The sequence below is a fragment of the Lacerta agilis genome, chromosome 6, assembly GCF_009819535.1.
Source record: "Lacerta agilis isolate rLacAgi1 chromosome 6, rLacAgi1.pri, whole genome shotgun sequence".
NCBI lineage: Eukaryota > Metazoa > Chordata > Lepidosauria > Squamata > Lacertidae > Lacerta > Lacerta agilis.
The window spans coordinates 44,661,105-44,684,436 of record NC_046317.1 but is presented as its reverse complement, the minus strand read 5'-3'; the positions used below and the strand labels follow the sequence as shown (position 1 = coordinate 44,684,436).

At 42.2% G+C, this 23,332-nt stretch overlaps 1 protein-coding gene across 1 annotated transcript in view; it reads left to right on the top strand.

The window, feature by feature from the left end:
• Positions 1-23,332, top strand: part of ZSWIM5 (zinc finger SWIM-type containing 5) — a 118,325-nt gene that overhangs the window by 75,424 nt on the left and 19,569 nt on the right. The window contains 3 exon segments of the mRNA XM_033152276.1: positions 6,557-6,913; positions 16,209-16,357; positions 19,821-19,971. Coding sequence (XP_033008167.1) covers positions 6,557-6,913; positions 16,209-16,357; positions 19,821-19,971 — 657 coding nt within the window.

Below are 23,332 nucleotides of genomic sequence, written 5' to 3'. Positions count from 1 at the left end.
TAGGCACATGCTTTGGAAAATTATTATAGATAAAAAGGTCTCTGTCAGAAAAGCCAGTGAGGTAGCGTTCAGAGTGCATATTGTTGATTGTAAACAAGGCTTCTTAGATCAAAATATTCCATCCAGGTTTCTTTGTTAAGCTACTTCTCATATGAGCACCCAGTTCAACTAGTACACTTCAGAACTAAGTCAACTGTTCCACTTTGAGCACATAGTTTAACTATGTGCTGTGTGAAGAACTACTTCCTTTATTCTGTCCTTTTTAAAATGAAAAATGACCTAAACACTGATACCTTTCCTCATGGGGGAATTACTCCACCCTTCTGATGATTTTGGATTCCCTTTTGGGCATCCCTTCCATTTCTGCAGTAACCTTTTTGAGAGATGGCAACCAGCACTGGACACTGTCCATACCAAGCTTCGTATAAAGTCATTACAATACTGGCAGCCAAGAATAGGACCTTGGTAGAAAATAAAGTAAATGTGGCAAGAAATTATTTGTTGTTCAGTAGGTTGTGTATTTGTGTGTTATTTATTTGGACTATAGCCTGCTTCCTTCTAAAGGTTCAGTACAGGTATACTCATAAACATGTGTGAAAATAACAATTTTTAATGAAATAAATGAAGCCTAGATACACTGCTTCTATATTGGGTTACTCTTTGCCACTAAAAGCTGTCTCAAGGAAAAGGTCCTGCACTGCTTGTGGAAGATGTCAATCAGTTGCTAAGCAACCACTGAGCACTTCCTGCCCTGCTCTATGGTGCATCAAAAACAATGAAGGTGCAGCATACTGAAGCAGAGAGTTAGCATAGAACTACTTGCATTCCCAAAGCTGGAAAGTTGTTTGTTACTTATATAGCACCATCAAAAAGCATAGAATAACACAAATAAAAGACTGATGATGATGCCCTAAGGTGTTTAAAAATCTAAATTTAGAACATTGTGGGGGAAGGAGTGTGAAAGAACTTGGAAAGCAGTCCAAGCAATGTGAAGTTATTCCTTCTCCACACAAAAAAAGTTCAAATAGTAATTTCCTCCACTTAAATAAATAAAGCAGAGAGTTTTGTGGAATTGAACCCAGGTTGAAGTTCAACATGTTATCCACTACATCACACCTAGCTCTCATTGCTTCAGTAATTTTCTGTATCTCTCTGTAGTGAATGAGTGTGTGCTATTTCTCTTCCAATAGACTTGTCTCACTCTGCCATGAGATTCCCACTTCCAGGGTGGCAGCCTGACTCTCCTTATGAGATGTTGTCCTGTGCAGTAAGAGTTTGCTTCCCAGTTTTGTACTGGGATTTACTAGTGCTTACTGTTAGCGTTCAGGGGCAAGCTTAGTGTGGCTGGCCAGCCAGCCAAAGACACTCCAAGTGCTGATGTAAAGACTCCAAATAAAACGACTACTCAAGCTTGTTTTTTTCCAGAACAGTGTTTAATCTCTGGCTAAGCTTTTGATAAATATTTTGCATATGTTTTTCCCTTAGTTAATCTTTAATAGATGTGCTGTCACGACAGCTAGAAATTAAACTGACACTTGATTTAAAGCTAAACACTAGATAAACTTGGCAGACTCCAAAAATGTAGGATGTGAGCTGTGTCCTCTTTCCCTTAGACTGTTTTCAGCTGTCATCAAAATTGGGCCAGGATAGAAATTTTGGCTAAATGTAATATGACTCTAGAGTTGTTTCATGATACCTGAAAGCAAATGATAAAAACTGAGCTGTTCAGTTGGCTTCTAGGTCTACCTTACTAATTCTTCAGAGATTTGAGTATGTAGATCAGAGAGTCACATTTGGGCAAATACAGATGATCACAGGGGATGGGGGGTTGGGAATGTGCAGCAAGCTTGTACACTTTCTCTTACACATTTTCTTCCCTTTGCATGTTTATTCTACCCCCCATTTCTGGATTGCTGACACTATAGTTTGCAATGACATACAAAACCAAGCAAACAATGGTTAGCATTAATATCTAAACTGTGAACTGGAAGCTAGTGCTAACCATAGTTGCCTGATTCCGATGTTGTGGCAAACTATGGTTTCAACAACCTGGAAATGGAAGCACATGACAGTAGAGGAAGAGAGGAGCACACAAAGCTGCAATAAATTCTCAACAGCACAGTCCTACGCAGATGTCCTGAAAAATAAATCTGGCTGAGTTCAGCTATGCTTTCAGGTAAGCGTTCATAGGAATTGCATCCTAAACCATGGGGTATCATCTGAACTAAGCCATAGTGTTTATTATGCAGTGTACAGAATTAGATTTTCCAGCATGTAACAGGCCTTATAGTACTCATAGACCGTAATCCTAATAGAGTAGTTAATGTTCTTATTGTGGTGAAGAAGTCTGTATGTGGGTGAAATAGAGGGTTTGATAAGTTGAAGTAATATTAATGTGATCATGAACTGATTAATTCAGGCAAAGCAGAAATTAAATGTTCCCATTAGTCTAAGGCACCATCTGCCGTATACTTTTAAAGCAGTATTACATCATATTAAACAAACAATCATGGAAACTAGTTTGTTAAGGATGCTGAGAATTGTTAGGAGATCCAGAGTAGATTTGCAATGGCCACTTACCTGCTAGCTGTGGGGAGGCAGCAATTGTGGTCGAATGCAGCCTACAGTTGTGGGCGCCCCTCTAGCTTTGGTACAGCTGGGAGATGACATCACTTCCTCCTTTACTGGCCACACTGTCTGCTGGTGCTCACCTGTGTTGGCAGCCTTTCATGGGTGAGCTTGGGGACACAGCTTTGGAAGGGTACCAGAGGGGAGATGTCTCTATGGCATCCCTCCAGTCCGCTTCTTGGGCATTTAAGCCTGCCATGCCCAGGGAGTTGGGTGTCCCAACAATATCTGGATGGCACCAGTTCACTGGGTGATCTTAGACAATTTGTCATCTCTCAGCCTAACCCAACTCATAATGTTGTGGTGAGCATAAAAAGGGGACTGTGTAAATCACCTTGATCTCCTTGGAGGAAAGGCAAATAAATTAATAAATACACAAATAGATGTTTACAGAGCAGTTTGCATAGGAGGTTTATATCACTTACTGTTTCTTGCTTTCAATGCAAGCGAATGTGGTGAATGTTCATTGAGTGGGAGGGAGTAATGGGTAAAAGAGACACTTGTATCCTTGCACAGATAGGGTGATTCAGAAGCACTGTGCTTCTAAGTTTGAAATGTGCATCCTCAGCTTTCCTTTCACTACAGCAGTATTTTTGGTGGTTCATGGAACTGCATTTACTGGTATTTCTGGTGCAGTTGTGAGTGCAGAGTACCGTTTTACGGTTAAGGGAGAGAGAGAGACAAGGCTGGAGAATAAATACATTTGCATTGATGCGAGGAAGGTTCTTCATTGAGCAAACAGGGTTCCTTTGGGTTTGGTACCATTCTCGACAGACAATCCTTATGCTCAGCACTCAAAACACGTAGCAAAACAATTGGGATACCCAAATGCTTTTGCACACTTTTGCTCTTTGTTCCTGCTTGCTTGTGATGAAATCACACAGCATAATAATAACCGAGAGAGAGAGAGGAAGGTTGGGGGCTGTGGATTATAGCTTTTCATATTCTTGGAAGCAATTTATATAGAGCCATAATTGCCCTCGGCACACCGTGTCAGTGTGTGGTGATACAGGAGGAAGTAGCTCCTGCTGTTCCATATAAATAATTGTACACAACCTGAGAGTTGCCTCAGATTTATTTTAAACTAATTATATGAGGAGAGTGGATATGTTTATCAGACAAGTTTTGAATGGTCAATGCTTGGTGGGGGGGCTGCATATTTCTGGCCTTTAGATCAATCCAAGTAATACAGTCCTTTATGGTCGTTTACAAGGCCAATTTTTAAAATCCAGTTCTTAAAGTGAAAGAAACCTCTCAATACTTAATCAGATCTGGATGTGGGTTTTGGCACCGCTTGAAAGAGAATAGCAGCATATAGATGGTTTTGATGCTGTTGATTAAAAACCTCTGGTAGAATTTGTTTCAGAAACCTTATAAGGGTTGGCAAACACACAAGGGATTCATGCAGTTAATGTGTTTTAATCATTTTTCTCTTCTTTTGCTATCTTTCAGTTTCCTCTAGTGTGAATTTGTGTTTGAAATACATTCGTAGAAACCTTCCAGCGGTAAAAGCAATAAAAGAGCATCAGTGAGGGGGGAATTGATACTGTTGTTGAAGCTGTCTATTAAGAATCTGGACACATGGATTTCCTATAAAACCATTTGACCAGTCCTATTTTGAGTTTAGGAAAAGCAGCTGATCTTTTAGCTTACTATTTTCATCATTAGCCAAAGAGATGTGATGAGAACTACTGTTTTGTGTAGGCGCACATTTTAGAAACTGTTTTCAATTATTTATTATTTATTGCATTTATATCATACTTTTTCTTCAAGAAGTTCTAGGTGGTATATATGGTTCTCCACCTCCTCATTTAAACCCCACAACAACCCTGTGAGGTAGGCTAGGCTGAGAGGCAGTGACTGACCTAAGGTCGCCCAGTGAGCTTCATGGCTGTCAATGGGGCTTTGTTGTTGATGTTGTTACCCCGTTTTGTGGATTTTCCGCTGACCATCTCAGTTAGAAGGGGATATCAAAGATAATCTATCCCAACCTCCTGATGATGTAGGAAATCTACTAGCAAAGCTTCCCTAACAGCTGGTAATCCAGCCTCTGGATGGTGGCAGAAGTGAAGTACGGTAGCTCTTCCTTACTGATTTTCTGTAGATACGACTGAAGACTTTTAAGAACTCAGTGAATATTGTTCTTCCTCTTGCTTGCCATGACAAATAAAACTAGTTATTGAAAAGGAAGAAGTTAGAGATTTTCACATGGTACTGAATCCAGTTTCCTTATGCCTATGCACAGATGATACTAGGTGATTGCTGTGTTAATTGAGCAGGTTTGATGTAGATCACAATCACTGTTGCCCTGTGTTAAAAGCCTAGTGTGACCCACTTTTAGGGTCTTAGAGTGCACCCAGAAATTGGGTTGTGCTTTCAAGTAGAATAAATGAAGGAATTGAAACATTTTCTAGAATGTTGTTCCTATTGATTGAGGCCTTGAAATAGGAGACTTGAAAAATGTAAATATTTTAATGCAGTGTGATATTACTTTTGTATTTGTTAACATTTATTTGTTCCCTTTCCTACCTACTGTTGCATCATGGCAAAATAAAGAATTAATGTTTTTATTCATTTACTTCGAACTATATAGAATTGGTGAGACTTTTTTCAACTCTTTGGTAGTTTGATGGAATTTTCCTAGCTGACTCAGAGGAAGAATGCTCTTTCCCATTTTCTAATCCATTTGAGATGTGTTTGGAGGTTGGGACAGTTGAATTCAGCATTTTTGTATCATGGGAATGAATGTAGGCTATTTAATAGTTGTGCAATATTGTCTATTGCCAATATTGTGCAGAATTCTGCTCTAGGTTTTGCATCCTACTTTTTAGTGAAGCATTGCTCATTTTTTTATTCCTTAAAGCGAAGAAATACAGATTGATGTTTAATAGACATGTTGAAATTTTATTCAAAAGCAATTAATGTCCTTTTAAACCAGATTTGGTATCATGTGTTGTATCTTGCATGAGTATATGGTGTTCAGCTGATTTTGAAAAGCTTGCATTTGCCAAGATATACTACATCATGTTTTCTGGCAGAAAAAATGATCAAGATCCAGCATGATATTAAACTCACTGTTCCATCAGATGAAGAAGGAAACTTCAGGTTGCAGCCAACCCCTCATTTCGGCAGTATAAATAAAATGAAGCAATGGAGTGTGAGAGATGCTTTGCAGGATTCATCCTTGCCCTTTAGCTACTCACGGAACTAATAATAAAACAGATCCTCCAAGTTTGGTTGTTGCTTAAGAGTTTTAAGACAATCTGGAATGAGTTTTATGCCAGCCCAGCTAATTCAAAAGCAAATTCAATCTTTTACATATGGTTGGGTACTGCTATTAGTTCAGCTTGGGATTATTCTGAGCTGGTCAGAGTGCAGAACTTTACTGTTCAGCTAAAGCATCTTCATGCAGAATAAAGGTAAAGGTAAAGGACCCCGACGGTTAGGTCCAGTCGCAGACGACTCTGGGGTTGCGGTGCTCATCTCTGGCCGAGGGAGCCGGTGTACAGCTTCCAGGTCATGTGGCCAGCATGACTAAGCCGCTTCTGGCGAACCAGAGCAGCGCACAGAAACACCGTTTACCTTCCCGCCAGAGCGGTACCTATTTATCTACTTGCACTTTGATGTGCTTTCGAACTGCTAGGTTGGCAGGAGCAGGGACTGAACAATGGGAGCTCACCCCATCGCGGGGATTCAAACCGCCGACCTTCTGATTGGCAAGCCCTAGGCTCAGTGGCTTAACCCACAGCACCACCTGTGTCCCTCAGAATAGTGAGCCTCAAATATATGTGCATTTTGGAGTGAGGGCAATGTAATTTGTCTCTGTGGCACATTGTTATTAGCATTTATACAGTCCGAGCAGGCTAGCGGACTATTATGATAACACTCATTTTCAAAGCTAAATATCCTTCTCTTGTTCTCCTTCCAGGATTCCACCTGAGTGGCACAGTAACAGAACCTGCCACTGCAGCAGAAGCAGAAATGACCTACAAGGTGGCCATCAGCTTTGACCGATGCAAAATAACTTCTGTGACGTGTGGTTGCGGGAACAAGGACATTTTTTACTGTGCACATGTAGTGGCACTCTCACTGTACAGGATTCGCAAGCCTGATCAGGTCAAACTCCGTCTTCCTATCTCAGAGACTCTTTTCCAAATGAACAGAGACCAGCTCCAAAAGTTTGTTCAGTATTTGATCACAGCCCACCACACTGAAGTGCTCCCGACAGCCCAGAAATTGGCTGATGAAATCTTGTCCTCCAACTCTGAAATTAATCAAGTGCATGGTAAGTCTGCCTGTTGAAAATCACCTTTGATAAATTCCCATAGCATCATGTAACCCAACCAACAGATAACTGTTGCTCAGTGGTAAGCAAGTGTAGCTGAGATGTTAAATATAATGCTTGTTAATGTTCCAGTACAAAATGCTGTCAGTGATTTTTCCCTTACTCATGAGGGAAGAGCTGGTGTTTAGAGCCAAACTGGTAGTTTGTAGTGTGTTTTGTACTCCCCACTTGGAAATGGGTATTGAAGCAAATATTGATTGAGAGTTGACACTGAAATCACGGCCTGAGCAGATCATGGAGGCTTGGATCTCCTCGCCTCTCATTGCTTTCTGTCTGGTCTGTTTAAGTCACTTACATAATACATTTCCATGCCTTGCCAATTAAACGTTCATCCTCACTATATCTCTGCTTGTGTGATGGAATGGAGGAATTAAGATGTGGGTGTGAATTAATGTCCATCAAATACTTTGAAGGTGAAAAGTTATGTTGGGGGGGGGAGAGAGAGAGAGAGAGAGAGAGAGATGAATCAGTAGTTATAAAATGGGCCTGGATATTTGAGAATAACACACATATAATTCTGATACATCAGTGCTAGCTTGCTGGAGGTGGGAAGAAGTGTGCAATGGCTGCTTTAAAAAAATACCCAATTGCTTGTTAGGGCAAGTACTTAAAAGGATAAGGAAACTTTTATTCTTGAAGATGTGGGGTTTCTGGGATGTGCATAGGCAAGTGGTTATTTTCAGTTTTTATTTCATGCTTAGAAACTCACTGCTGTAATCTGGATGGCAATGTATTATTTAATGCATATAGTCCTGTCCCATTAAGGACATTGGAAGAGCCCCGCTGGATCACATCTAAGGCCTAGTAGTTTCTCCAGCTTCCACCCACCCACCCACCCACCCATAGTGGGCAGTCAGATGCCTATGGGAATCCCACAAGCAGGACTTGAGTGTTGCAGTCAGCATTTAACTTGTGCACATTCAGCCTTACAAGCTGAAAGGGGGTGGGTGTCCAGAAAAATACTCTGGCAATCCCACCTGCTATTGAATCCAACATGTTTTGACTATATGCAATTTAGGCTTTAGGTGTGATCCCCAGAATGTAACCCCTTGTGTAAGTTGTGGGCTTACTGTTGTGCAGTCTTAGTCCAGAAAGAAAACAAATTGATAACACTGTATGCGATGAACTGAACAAAAACAGTACATAATATGAGGAGAAATAAACAGGGATTTTGTGTTTCTGAACAATTCAGGCCAAGTCCATACTAGGAACATATACAGCAACTACACAGTGGAAAACTCCCTTAGAACAACACAGGCAACCAGAGCACAAGTTACCTTAGCAAAGATCATGCCATTCTGACTGGTTGCTAGGCAGCAACATCTTCTTGGTTAGCTGTACTTCTAGTGTTGTGATACTCTTGGACTATATATAGTGACTAGGGTTTTGCTCTTGAAGGTGATAGCACATGTACCTATCAGCTCAGGAGTATGTGAAAAAGAAAAACTTTAATAGGTATCAATTCCTACTATAGGGTTGTATGGGGTGTTATGGGAGGGGTAGTACCTCTGGTGGGGGACATGTCATGTTCCTTCTGGAGTAATTTGTCCTCCTTTGGTTCCCATCCTGCACTCAGCTCCTAGAAGCTGTCAGCAGCCACACCCCAGGAATAGCTTCAACTGGCTGCCTAAACCAGGTGAGGGTAGCCAATGGGTCTCAAAACCTTGGTGAGTTAGGGAAAGGGAAAGGAGCTAGGAGAAGGAAAACTCTGATCTTAAACCTTTGCTGCCTTGCAGCTATACTCATTTGTGAGAAAGGTTTCAGGAATAAAACCCAAGAAACAACCTGTATCCGCTGACTTGAGGGGGACAACCCTACACAAATTTGTAGCGGAGTCCCTAAGATGGTTGGATGGCATCTTGTAAACCTCCTTCTGGCAAATCCTGCAGCCAAGCTGGTGCCAAACATAATGCTCTGCTTTCCTTTGGACCACATTAGCAAGGCAAGAGTTGTCTGGGGAGCCCAGGATCTCCAGACACACTGCCCAGGCTTGTGCCCTGGGAAGGTTCACTTCGGTGCTGCTAACGAAGTGGTTGGTTTCACCCCCGGAGGTGCACTCCATTGTCTCTCAAGACAGATGGATACCAACATGTCAATCCCTGGTCTCAAGTATCCTTCCTCAGTGTTTAGATCAATGCATCTTTACAGTGTGATCCTGCAGTGGGGCAGACAGTCCAGGATTCAAAGGGTGTTGATAACTTTCAGATCCATAGCCACTGTGGTTTAAAAATCTGGTGCCTGAGCATATTAGTGTGGGGGGATTTGTCAGCTGCCAGAGTGCTAGCAGAAGGCACCCAGAGGCTTTTCGACTGTGATACTCAAAAACTAGGAAACAATGTTGTTTCTATTTGTAGATATTTTGAAGTGAGGAGGAGTGACTAAAAAAAAACCCCTCAGTTTAGATCTAACTAATTATTTTGAGATGACAAAACAGCTCATATTCACAGCATCTTCTCTGAAACGTGTTTTGCTTTCTAACTGCCAAATGCAGAGCCTGTTTCCTTGATCCTAGTTGATGACACACAAAACATGCTTACCAGGGTAGGATTAAAGATCCCTCATGCCTTGGCATTGATTAGGAAGAAACAAATCCTAAATCAATGGACTTCTCCTTTGCATACCATCATTCAGACATGGCCCAGAGAACTTGAGATATATCACCTGTCCCCTGAGCTGATTTGTATGGTTAATGGCTCAAACTTCAGGAGCATCTCTTGCGAAGTCCAGTATGTCTTATTAGCTTAATCAGCACTGTAAACATGGATACACTGGCTAACTGGAATTCCATCATGAGAGCACACTGGGGAATGTGAAGTATGGAAAATATACAAACATTGAACAAAAGGATCCTTGGGTTAAGGATGCTTGCTGACAAATACCCAAAGGGAGTAATTCTGCTGGCAGGAATTAAACCTCATACAGCTGCCTGCCAGTTTCCCTCTGCACTCTGACCATGTACAGATTTCTAATTTGTAGATGTTTTAAGTTATATGTACACTTTCCTTGGTCAGTTCAGATTCCCAGGCATGTAGAATTCCCTGGATTCTGATCCTTGACTCCAGCTGACCCTGTGTACCTCCACTTGTGATGTTGGACAAGGTCTTCAGGGATGCATGTTTGGTCCTGTTGTTTGCAGTGTTGATGCCACATCAATTCAGATGTAAGAGGGACAAAAAGTGAGTTGGAGATGTAGCCTTTGTTACTTAGGCTTGTTCTAGTTTGGAAATGAACTGATTTATTTACAGTATTCCATTTTACGCTTTTCCATTCCGCGAACTTATAACACATCCATTTCCCTATATTCTGTATCTGACATTGTTGCAGACTGAAAATGGCTCTGAAGATATAAGGTGCATCCTGTTGTTGAGCTATGGGCCTGCTGTTATCAGCAATGTGTTTTGTTTGCCACATATTGTACTCACTTTATCCTCCCAATCATTCATGGATTCATTCTATGGTATACCTTCCTGCTCTCACCAATGTGTTTCTCATTTCCCTGTAGGCATCACCTGCTGCAAGAGCTCTGTCTGAAGGATGCCATACATCATTATCACCCCTCCCCTCTATGGTACACTATCCCACCACCACCACTCAAGCTAACACCCTAGGTGAACCTCCACCACCTTCCCATATGTCTTGTGGGAGGACAGTGTGAGAACTATGTCCAAGGGGTTCTGCCCTATGAGGAGAGAGGAAGGGGCTTTATGTGAGAATGGCTGCTCCAGGGCAGGAAAAGCAGAGGTGATACGCGTGGGAAGAGGCAAAATGTTTGGCATTGCTCTTTGAATCTTTTAAATGTCTCCAGCCATATTTCCCCTGCTTTCTCTGCTCCATTCCTGTCACGTGGCTTTAGGTTTAAACCATCCCTTACCATGTGCATCCATTGGAGAGCTGCCATTAAGGAGGAAGAGGGTCAGGTAAGGGCCATATTAGGTAGAAAGCATGAGCTCACAAGGAAGTTGTATGAATTTGTCATGAGCTCCCCAGCAGAAGCACTTGAGGTACTAACTTAAGAGTTCTGTGGCTATCGCTAGTCAAGCTAATCAGTGTTTAAATATTCATCTCCAGTCTGTGATTTGGTTAGCTACTTGCCACTTACCAGAATTGGTCTTTCTTAAATGTGGTACCTGATTTAGCAAAGTTCTACTTTCAGTGATTACTTTTACCTTACAGTGATCCTTAATCAAATGTTACTAAGGTCTATATCTGCCCCAATACACCAACATCTAGTAAAATACAACCTTGCCTGACGTATCTAGTTGTAAATACTCTGCAGTGAGTTTGGAGCATCTTTTCATATGGGACAGAAAGGGAAATGCTTGTCTTTATCCTAGAGCTTGTTTACACAGTAGGATAGAATCTCTTAATAATATTTTTTTATATATTGAATGGATAAACTCAGCTTTGGTTCCTCTATTACTGCTTTGGAGATACACACAGGTTGCCAGACTGGGTATTTCAGGTTTTCTGTGCACCTCCTCTTTTCGATTCTTATGCTGTGCAGGTACTGACCATGGCAATGTTTATGTGGCAGATTGCTGCAAAAAGTGACAGAACATACCAAGGTGAGGAAAACACCTCACATTATTCCAGGCACCTCACTTTTAAGTCACTACAACCTTGTGAGTTCTGTGTGCAAGGCTGGGGCTGAAGCTTTAAGGGGTTGTTATCTCTGAAAAAAAATCATTGTGTAAACAGCCCCCAGGAGAATGTCTGTAAAGCTGATCTGAGACCAGATTTTGAAGGCAGCAATGTTGCTGCTGTATGAGTGACAGTTTAAGGGGTCTCAAGGCCTTCTCTTTGTTCAGTCCTCAATCAGTTTGGAGCTAAGATGAGACAATTGCCCATTGTCTTCCATGTGTTACCGTGTGCCACTAGTTGGGTTAACAGCATGTTAATATTGGCAAAAGGAATATGACAGCAGTGCATCTTATTAATATTTGAGCATGTTGCAAATTCTGCTGTTTAGTCTGAAATGTGTATCCGTTTTTCCAGTGTAATTTATAGCACATTATTTTCATCTGTGTCATGTATGACAGAGCCTCCTATTAAAGCATTCTTTTATGAATCTCTGATAAGCAAATTCACTGATTGGTAATTAGATTCACCCCCTGCCTTAATTGAAGGAGTCATTGCAGTTTAATTAATATTGGGCTCAAAATATAAAAGTGAAAATGAAAATAAATCTATATTCAATAGTTTAAGCTGCATCCTGGCTCTTCAGTTTTGTTTGCTTGTAGCATGGATTCTTAGAAACAAGCACAAAAAAGCAATGAATTACTGTTAGTTTTGTTTTTTATTTCTTTATTTGCTTGCTCATGTTCAGAAAAGCAAGTAAAGTATGCTTCCGTATAAAAATATAGGTAAAAACTTTGTTTTTGGAACTAATTCCTATACTTTTCGTTGATGTCGTTATAGAGCATGGGGATTCTCAAAACCTTTGCAAACCAGATAACGGGATAACAGCTTCTTCTAATATGTGTGAATGTGTAGAAAGGTTTGGGTAATGAAGCTGAATGCTAGAATTTTTCTATTTGCTGCTTGACAGTGAACCTGGCCCATTGTTTAAATTATGAACAGTTGGGTAATATGAGCACTGGATGAAGTCTTTTCTGTTTGTTTGTTTGTTTGTTTGTTTGTTTGTTTGTTTGTTTGTTAAAAAAATACATTTCCTTACACCTGTACCCCACCTATCATGGAACAAACCCAAGGCTGTGTACCTGTGGCTCCCAGACAGTTTCTCATTAAGGCATTGGGCAGACCCAGACCTGCTTAGCAGCAGCAAGGCAATGGTGTCATGTGCTTTCAGACCATACCCAGTTTACCTAATGGCCACCTGTCATTTTGAAACCTGTGATAATAGTGCACAGTGTTTTCCTCTTGTAAGATGCAAACCATGTCTTTGAGGCTTGGCTGGTAAGTGTCTCGTGCTGATTGTTTAAAGGTAGTGTATCTTGTCAAATAAAAAAGATTCCTGTGGATGGCAAAATGGCTTTGCCATTCTTTTTGAAGTTCTTGTGAAGCAGCTGACTTTTTGGTTTTGATGGAATGATTACAATGTGGATTTTTTTTTAAGTGCATAGATAAAACATATTGCCTTGGTTCCCTGAGCAACATCTTGGATCCTCTAGGGCTTGAAAATGCCAGCTGCCACTGAGCCCATGCAGGAGTGGCAGGACAGGGCTGCTTACTGGGATGGGAAAGGACGGCGGAGAAGTTGGGACTGTGCAGCCGAACCAACGGAAGCACTAGATTGGCTCTGCCTGACTCCTGCACAGCTCCAACCTCACCACTGCTCTGCCCCATCTCCATACCATCCTAGTAGGTGCCAGTAGCACCAGTGTTAGGAAAGTGGCTTTGTTGCACCACCTCGGCTGCTCCTTGGCCCATAAAAGGGTGTGGCAGTGTAAGAGCGGAGCTCCTGCAGGACATTCTTATTCTCCCACCCATCATCTGGACTAGGATCAGGGCAGATTTCTTAACCTGTGATCTCTGAATGGAGGTAAACCTTTACTGATAACACCAAGCACAATTCTAGTGGACTAGAGTCACTAGACTAAACTGGAAGTGCAGTAGCTATTCCTTTCCTTCTGCTGTCCATGCCTTGCTGTTTCAGCAATGACCCCTTTACTCACTGAAGTGTAGTAATAAGCATGAGGCAAGTGGGTTAAAGTTCAACAGAGCATGCTCCAGGCACCATGATTTTTCATTGTCACGATTTTTCACCCAGCTTTTTCTGTGCACAGAGACAGTCTGGTGTAGGGAACTTGGGGATTTTTTGTTATCTAATGTCAAGCATCCAGATGCAGAGATGCTGATAATTTCTACAAAGTAGAAGCATTGTTCAGCTCTTCACAAAGCTGCCTTTGAAGCATTTCAAAGGTTTGAAAATAGAATCTATTTTTTTCCTGGCTTCTGCAAATTGACTGCAACACGACAATGCAGAATGCTTTCTAATTTCACGGGAGTGCTCTACAACAGAGTGCTTCATAAATATTGCTTTGTCCTCTCCAAGTGCAAGCTACCCCCCCCCCCCAGCTTCAAAGGGAGGAAGGAAAGCTGGTAAACTCTGCATCTCTCAGTTTTAAGCTCAACTTCTCTTGACTCTACACGAATTTCCTTTCAGTCTTGTGGCATCCTCTGCATTAATTGTGCAAGGCACATCAACTGGGCTACCAGCTGCTCTTGCAAACCAATTGCATGCCTTGCAGCATTCCTGAATATAAGCATGAAGAGTAAAAGACACTGAATGTGTGAGGATGGGGAGGAACTAATCAGAACTATATTGAGAAACTTAAAATGGGAAGACATGAGGCTCTGAGAAAGGAAAACAGAAGCCTATTCTTTAGGGCATGATTATTCTTTCTTAATAAAACATTCCAGATGAGCCATTAAAGAGTCTGGCTCGTGTTCCTTGGAGTGAGCATTACATAGGAGAGTTACCTGCAAAACAAAATTTTACCAGTCTCCAGATGCTCCAGAGATGTGAAACCTCTTAAACAGTAGCTAAAGCAAGATGATTATCCTAAGTCAATGCAAGACAAGTCACCCATTAAGTACAATTCCAAGGTCCGGTAGTCTCAGTGATTCCTCCCTGAATGCACTCAGAACTATGCAAGCAGGCGTACACCACACACACTGGTCACACGCATGCATGGAGCCTCAGACTTTCCAGAAGTAGGAGGCTTTGCCTGGCAAAGCAGAAATTTGTCTGTTGTTTCCTTCTGTTCTTCCCTGCTGCTGGATGAAGCGGGGAATAGAATTTCCCATCTAGCAGCAAGTAGCTGAGCCATGAACATATTGCCATATAGATATCCAGGAAGCAGCTTGTTTTTTAACACCAGTTTAGGGAAACGAGGATTAAGCCCCACCCCACTGAATTGCATTTTTTCATTTGATGGTTGGTTGTTGCAAAGGTACTTTTGAAGCTTGCTGTTGCCTAAAGTGGTAGAAGGGCATCTGTGTCTACTTCCATCACTTGGGGTTGACTTGCACTCTAGTCAGCCTGGATATTGGTCTAGTGCCCTATGCGTTAAACTGTTGGCCATCCTGGTGATGCCTGTCTGTTAAGCCACCATTAGCCACAGCCATATGTGTACCAAAGGCAGTAATTTTGTTCATTCTGGGGAAAAGGTAATCCAAAAGTGATTGAATAATGTGGCCCTGCAATCATTGCCCTTACAGTGCATTTCTGTCTTACTTTGTGATCCTGGAACTGCTTCACATAGCTCACAGTTGAGCCTTCCTGGAAGTTGAAGGCCCAGTCCATTAGCTAGGATTAAATTATTCCTTGGATATTGCATGTCTTCTGCATGGACATCTCCTAACCTTCCTTCAAGCTCACTAGATTCTCTGGACCCAGCAGCTGATGGTTGCTTGTACAGTACAGTATGTGTTCACTGCCTGGAACAGAGAATTGCACTGTTTTAGAAACATGGTTCCTCTCTGCTGATTTGTACACAAGAAAAGCTGGGCATGGATCAGCACCAGAAGATGGACGAAATATGGAGTGTATGTCAGTGTTTTTCAACCTTTTTTGGGCAAAGGCACACTTGTTTCATGAAAAAAATCACGAGGCACACCACCATTAGAAAATGTTAAAAAATTTAACTCTGTGCCTATATTGACTATATATAAAGTAATTTTTCAATTTTTCCCACGGCACACCAGGCAACATCTCGCGGCACACTAGTGTGCCGCGGAACAGTGGTTGAAAAACTCTGGTGTATGTCATCCAGACACTTCACTGAGTCTAGGGGATCACTACATGGCAGATGTGGGTCTTCAGCCCAAAGTGGTATGTTTTAAAGCTCTTGGGAGCCCAGAAGGGTCTAGCACTCACAGTTATCCTAGCTCATTTCATGAGTTACTGGGTTTAAGAACAAATGATTAACAGCACTGTAAGTGTCATACCTATAACGACAGCAATGCACTGAAATTTTATCCTCTGGTATTGTTTGGTCTTATCATTCCTTCATTATGGGTCACTTATTATAAGCTGGTGTGTCTGCTTCCTATTTGGCTCTAATGCCCCTACACTGCAGTGTTGCTTGTTCTTTAGTGAAAACAAAAATTAACTGCAGAAATACTGCAGTTATTGGTTTGCATAAGAGAATGGTTTTCATTTCTTGTTTTGAATGCAATAGAAGGTATCCTCATAAAAAATTCACATGGCAGGATGGACTGATGCCTCTGGACATGGTTTCTTTTAATAGCTGGGCTTCTCTTGCCACAGGTGCACCAGACCCCACTGCAGGGGCAAGTATCGATGATGAGAATTGCTGGCATTTGGATGAGGAACAGGTTCGAGAGCAGGTGAAGCTGTTCCTCTCCCAAGGAGGGTACTATGGCTCTGGAAAGCAACTCAATTCCATGTTTGCTAAGGTGAGGCATGGCTTTCTTCTTCCCTCCCCCAAAAGCTCTGCACCCATGTGGGTTTCATAGTGCTCCTTCACTTTGCAGCTGTTGTCCTTAGGAGCTCCAGAAATCAACTTCTGGTGCTTTTCAGATCACTTATTTTACTCTTTACAGGCATTGGTGTGGTTTAGATTGCATACTATAGGAAGCATAGTGCCCCTTGCTAGTTTGTCACTAGAAAGGTCCACCCAGAAGAACATACCGGTAAATCAACTTATTTTAATACTATGAAATAAATAAATGTAGCCACTAACTATTTTTTTTTTATAAGAATTTATTGGTTTTACAACAAACAACATACAAATATAACACCCACATTAACCCTCCCCCAACTAGAAATAAACAAATACACAAATACCAATAATTCTTCTTCTTTTGCTGTAAAAAAAAAATTTCTTGGTCGAATCTTGGTACAGACTTCCCCTGCCTTTTCACCTTCGGTTCCAATCCCAAATATTACTTTAATAACATCTTATACCATCTTGATCTTAAAAAATCCAAATATCTAAAAATTAAAATCAAAAGCTTCTTTTTAACAAATCTTGTTTCTTAATAAACAATATTTTCCCATTCTTAACTTAACATAGATCAAATCATGTTATAACTTAATATTAATTCCACACAAGATTCTGGTTCTTATCCCCTTATTTTCAAAATAAATCATAACAAATATCTTCATTCACTATAACTGCTGTTAGTAACAAAAATTTAGAGTACCTCTTTTCTTTCTCTAAAAACTCAAAGTCTTGACACACCGGTTTCAGGTTACCATAATACATTCTTTCCTTTATACCTTAATATCATTCACCCTATCCCCCTTCTGTCCATTTCTTTGGTCGTCTTGCTCCAGAGCTGCTCCTCGAAGTATCCTTTTTCTTTACATAACCACAGATCCAGACTAAGTCCAAAGTAGTCCTTGCATAGAACATCGGGGTGCACACCTTTTCCCCCAGCCTCTCCGGTTCATCATCACATTCTTCTTTTATTTGTAAATATGAACATAAAGTTCTCACCTTCGCTCCCAAGCTCTCACCTCGGGAGTTAGTTATAACAATTTTCTCCGTCCTGGGTCTGCCACCCCCAAGGGACGATCCATTACTCCGGAGTAGCCATACCTTTTCATCCTGTTGTTCAATCAGCCCCTTCAGTTCTGTGCCAAGGCTCTCCTCCAATGCAGCCATTTCCTGTACAGTCTCCTCTGTGGGATATAACTTTTTTGACATATGACAGTTCAATATCTCCATTTTTCGGTTGAGCAGTTCCAGTCTCAATAAAATAGTCCTTTCTTCATGGGTCATTTCACAGTTCGTAACCAAGTCAAAACAAAGCCGAGCATGGCAGAAGTGGGCATAGGTGTCAAATTGCAGTTTCGGTTCTCAGACTTCTCCATCTTGCCAGTAACTTTCCATTCAGTCAGAGTCTTTCACGGCCATTTTCCCCCGAATCCAGGGCGCAAGAACCAAAAATTTTTAAAAAGAGATACTGTCCACCAGTTTAATCCCCAAAGGGGAAAACCATAAGTCTCACTTATCCAATTTTAAATACTTTGTTGCCATCGCTGTAACAGCAGTCTCTTAAGCTGGTTATTTTCTATCTCCCGAAGGGAAAGAGGCAGGCTCCCTTTCCAAATGTCCCCCAGGTCGTCAACACAGCACAAAAACAGATCCCATCCAATACTCACGACACCGGGATTCTTAAACTCCAACTTTGACAGGTAGAACGTTAACGCACATCGCGGGGGCAACCGCCGCTTCGCGTCCCGGTTGGGGCTTGTCCCCTGAAGCCCGGCTCCGTTTTCCCTTCACCCCCACTCCCCCTTTACAGGGGGAGCGAGGGAAGGGTTCGGAGCCATAGTGGGCATAGCCGGGGAGCCCAGGGTGCGGGACGCTCTTCCCGCACCCTATCGGAGCCCCGCTTAGCGGTAGCGGGGCTCCAACCCCCGGGACGGGCTGGGTCGCCTCGCAGCCGAGGCAACCCACGACCGCTCCGCCATTGCGTCGCCGCCGGAAGTCCAAATGTAGCCACTAACTAATATGGTAACTAAGGGTGTTGATAGCTTCACCACACCATGACATACCAAACTTATCCCTGGCTTAGATATCCCTGCCATTGCCAAACACTGATATCACAAGTGCATTATATCATGTATGATATTCAGGTCATTTTGAGTTGATGAATGTGTAGTACACATACATTACATACACATACCTTTTCTGTTGTTCTAGAAAACTGGGTTGACAGAGCTCTTAGTTGCTGGTATAAAGAAAACAGTCCTTTTTTTTGGTACGTTTTTAGATGGATGATGATGAGACACTGTAGTCCTGGAATTATCTATTGGTGTATGGGTCTGACAGACATAGCCCATCCCAGCAGACATAGCCCATCCCTGCCAAGCAGCAGAGAAGTTGGGAGTGGTCCTCTCCATTGCAGTCCCTGAGGTGCTATGAAGAGAAAAGCACTATATGTGCTCTTCAAAAAAACAGTTTTCAGAGAGCAAACTCCAAAGAGCAGAGAGAGCAGTTTCCCCTCCCATTGAAACACTGGGGTATGAGGAGCTCCTGCCAGCCCAGTGCTGTGGTGGCAAGGAAAGCCCTCCACTTCCTGAGGTTCCTCTTCTCCATCTAGCATGGTGCCTTTGCTAGGTTTTATCCATTTAAATCTCCTTCCTTCAACTAGAGCCCATTCTTTTTTCTGTATTGCACCATGTTGCTGAATCAGGAACAATACTTGAAACTGAACTTAGATTTGTTCATTCAAGTTTTTGGGGATTTTCTTTCCCAGTGAAGTCGGCTTAATATCTTGGCTTGTTCGAAAGGTGTTGACTGTAGTTTTCCTTGTTAGATGAAATGCAAAACTATATTGAATGGGAAACTTCCTGGTTTGTTTACTCATGCTTTGGAGGGAATGCCTCATCCATATCTTGGCTTATTAAACCAAGAGATGATTATCCAAACTCTCCCACTATGCAGGTCTTCCACACTGCTTCTCATACTTCCTGTTTAACCATTGCAATGTAGAGAATGAAGCAAAGCCACCCTTAGAAATGAGACCATGGAGCTGAAACTGCTCCGTCTACTTTCCTCTCGCAGGTAGCTAAGTGGGGAATGAGGGTGAGGCAAAAGAAATGGGCCAGTTTTCAAAGCAGGAACATCCTAGGAGTCGATAAATGGTAGATTTCCTCTGTAAGTCAGATTGTGCCTCTCTCTTGATTCTCGAGGGAGAGATTTCCTAGTTTGGATTGTCCAGCTGCCCTTGAATAGACTCAGATTAGATGAGGCTTGCTTCTTAGTGATATGTCTTCACAACTATTTAAGGTAGCATGTTGGTCCATAGAAGTATGTAGTTCCACAGGCATACAAAATATAGTTCCCATCTCTAAATGCATTCTGCATGTAACTGAAATAACACCTCTTTTCCTCCGCTGCCTTAGGTCCGTGAAATGCTGCGCATGAGAGATTCCAATGGAGCCAGGATGCTTACACTAATAACTGAACAGTTCATGGCAGATCCACGGCTTGCTCTCTGGAGACAGCAAGGAACTGGCATGACGGACAAATGCCGACAGCTTTGGGATGAGCTAGGTGAGTTTCCGTTCTCTGCATGTCCCATTAGAGAGAGGCCATGATGGGCTGCATGACATTTGCTGGTCTGCTCTGGGCAAGTGGCTTCTGGAGGCAGCTAGACACTGTACAGAGGTAGGCATGAGCATTCCATAGGCAACTGTGTACATGAGACAGAGAATTATTTTGAGGGGAAGTTGATTGAAGAAGTAAACTTTTCCCTTCAGATTTAGCGACACAGGAAACTTCCTGATACCAGGTCAGATTATTTGTCCAACTAGCTTCGTATTCTCTGCAGCTATTCAGGGTCTCCGACAGAAGCCTTTTTCTCATCATCTGCCAGATTCTAATTTAATTGGAAATACCAGCAATTGAATGTGGGAGCTTTTTATGCAAAGCATATGCTCTAAAACTGAGCTATGGTGCCTCCCCAAGATATGGTTGTCCCCGTCCCCTTTTCACAGGCTTGTCTTGCAATTTAATATCTGAGTTTGGAGAAACTTTTGCCCTCCTGTTCTTTATCTGCATAGGAAATGAGTAATGCATAGAAAGCTAGCTTGCCTGCAGGCCACATCTTTGCCTTTTAGCAGCCAGGGCAAGTGCCTGCCACTGTCAGTTAGCGTAATAGAGGCCTGTAGGCTGCCATGCAAACAGCCTCTTTGAACTTTGCTTGTGGCTGAAAACTGGGGAAGAGATTTATTTTCCAAGACAATCTGCCATAGCCTTTTATTTGGGAGATGGTGGTTGAGTTTGGATGTCACAATAAACCATGGTTTATCTTGATGAGAAAGAGCTGCAGTGAGCCTTTAGCACTCTTTCCCCTCGCCCTCCCCCCATCTGGCCGGGCTGCAAGAAAGAGATTGGAAGCTTCAGCTTCCATTTTTCACTAACTGCAGTTTAACCAATGCTTTGAAGTGGGCTTGTCTCAAACAAACCATGGTTAGCATTAACCACAATTTGTCAGTTTGGGACAAAATGACAAGTTGTGGTTAATCTGAAACAAAAGTGAAGCTTCCAAGCTCTTCATGACTGCTAGTAATGGGGAGTGTGTGAACCCGAATTGTGGATTGGTCCTGTTATAATAAAGTTGATCAAATAAACCGTGTTTATTATGATGTCCAAATGCAACTGCTATATATTTCAGGGCAGCTAGTATTTATCCTGCAAGCCAAGAAGCCTGCTGTTTCTATCGGCCAAATTGAGTAGTGTTTGATCCAGATTTGAAATGAAAATAGTGCTGCAGCCCAGGCCTGAAGTACAGCCGAGATTGTACTGTTAGAGGTGATGAGAGGAATATTGTTGCCAGGCTGAACCCAGCACTGTGTTTGATCTTTAACAGAGAGAAAGAGAGAGAGACCAGGAGTGCAGTTCTGTATATCGGAATACTCAATGCAACTCGTCAGTATAAATGTGTATATTTTCATGTATAATCTTGGCTGGGATAGCAGTAAGAGAGGGGGACACAGAGTGACAAGGGAAAGGAGGACTGAGAGCCCTGGAGCAAGGAAATATGTGCCCACTGACCCCCAAAGAGAGCTCTGAAGTCCAGACTCGCCTTTCACAATTGTTTCTAAGCATTTAGCATATACTGCCTACATGTTTTCAGGGTTTTCTTTGCATTCGTGAGAGGAAGCCTGTTTTTCAAGGTTTGTGCCAGATCCAGCAAAATCCTGTGGAAGCAACACTTCATAAGTGGCACTGCAAACCTGTCAGCCCAAAGCAGGTTATCTGTATGGAAAGGCATAATAAGGATTGAAGAAACTATTCTTTGCACTTCTGGTTTAAAGTATGCATTGCTACCTTTTAGAGATGGTTTGCAGATTGTCATTCTCCCTTCTTTTGGACAAGCCAGAAAATTCCTATCCTCAGCCCCCCACCCCAGCTGCCATGTCTGTTTGGGCTGTGTGGAGCATGGTCCCAAGACTGTTGCAGGTACATATTAAATCATGCTCACAACATCAGCTAGGTGACAAACAACATAGGCTGCTTCTCCTTATTTGGAGGCTGAGTGCTCCCCCCACTATGACATTGCTGTGGTGTGTGTGTGTGTGTGTGTGTGTGTGTGTATGTGTGTGTGTGTGTGCTTGCCCAACCATTTAAACATAAAGAGAGAAGCAAGCACCATCAAGAGAGGATGGAATGTGTGAGCCAGAGGCTCATTCATGTACCGTATTTTTCGCTCCATAGGACGCACTGGACCATAGGGCGCACCTCATTTGTAGAGGAGGAAACAAGAAAAAAAATTTTTTTCTGGTTTTCCTCCTCTAAAAGCCCTGCTGTTGTTTTTTGGGTTGTTTTTTTTTAGGATCAGCTAAAAGTTTTGCAGCTTTTTTGCAAAGGGAAAGCCCTGGCTTTTTTGAGGATCAGCTAAAAGTTTTGCAGCTGTTTTTGCAAAGGCAAAAGGCCTTTTTTTGAGGATCAGCTAAAGGTTTTGCAGCTTTTTCTGCAAAGGGAAAACCCTGTTTGTTTGTTTTTTGAGGATCAGCTAAAGGTTTTGCAGCTTTTTTTGCAAAGGGGGAAAAGCAAAGAGGAAAAGCCCCATTTTTATGGGGTTTAACTCACATTTCTGAAAAATCTTAAAGAAAGGCAGCCATTTCTACTGTTTCCAGACAGATAATCTAATCGGCCAGTCACATGTCCTGGGGAAACAAACAACCTCCCTCTGCAGCACATTCAACAAAGGAGGGCGGGGCTGAAAGGGAGCCGGGACTCTTATCTCTCTCTCCCGATCTCTTGCTGATAAGCTGCTGAGCGGGTCCTTTCAACACTCCCTTTTCTCTTTGTAAAATAAAAAACACAATCTGCTTTTGGCCCCTGGGCAATTCAGCTCCAGGGACCACCATTCGCTCCATAAGACGCACAGATATTTCCCCTTACTTTTTAGGAGGAAAAAAGTGCGTCTTATGAAGCGAAAAATATGGTAATTCCAAATCATGCTTTGTGTAGCAAGGCTGCCCCAACCCTGCTCCTTAAACCTTTGCTGCCTCTTATGTACCTTATGAAAATTATGCATTCCTTCTATCCAGAGCCAAAGAATACATCTCCCTTTTGAAGGCTGCAAACAATACTGGTCCACTGCCCCTCAGTAAGGCATCTCAACCTTTTCCTTTATAGGTTGGGGTGGGGGACACCAAGTTAGAAAGCCTTCTTTTATATTCCAGAAAGGCCTTACTGATCTTTGCAGGAAGAAGAAAGCTGGCTGTCCTGAACTACATTCTTTCAAGCTCAGGCTGAATTATTTGACTTAAAAACCTCTATCTAGTTTGCAATGTGAACTGAGATCTATGTTAAGCATAACAGCATCAACAAAGGTTCAGCTAGCCTGGGAAGCCCAAAAGTGAGACATGAGCTCAATAGCCCTCTCTGCATCTTGCTCTTAAGC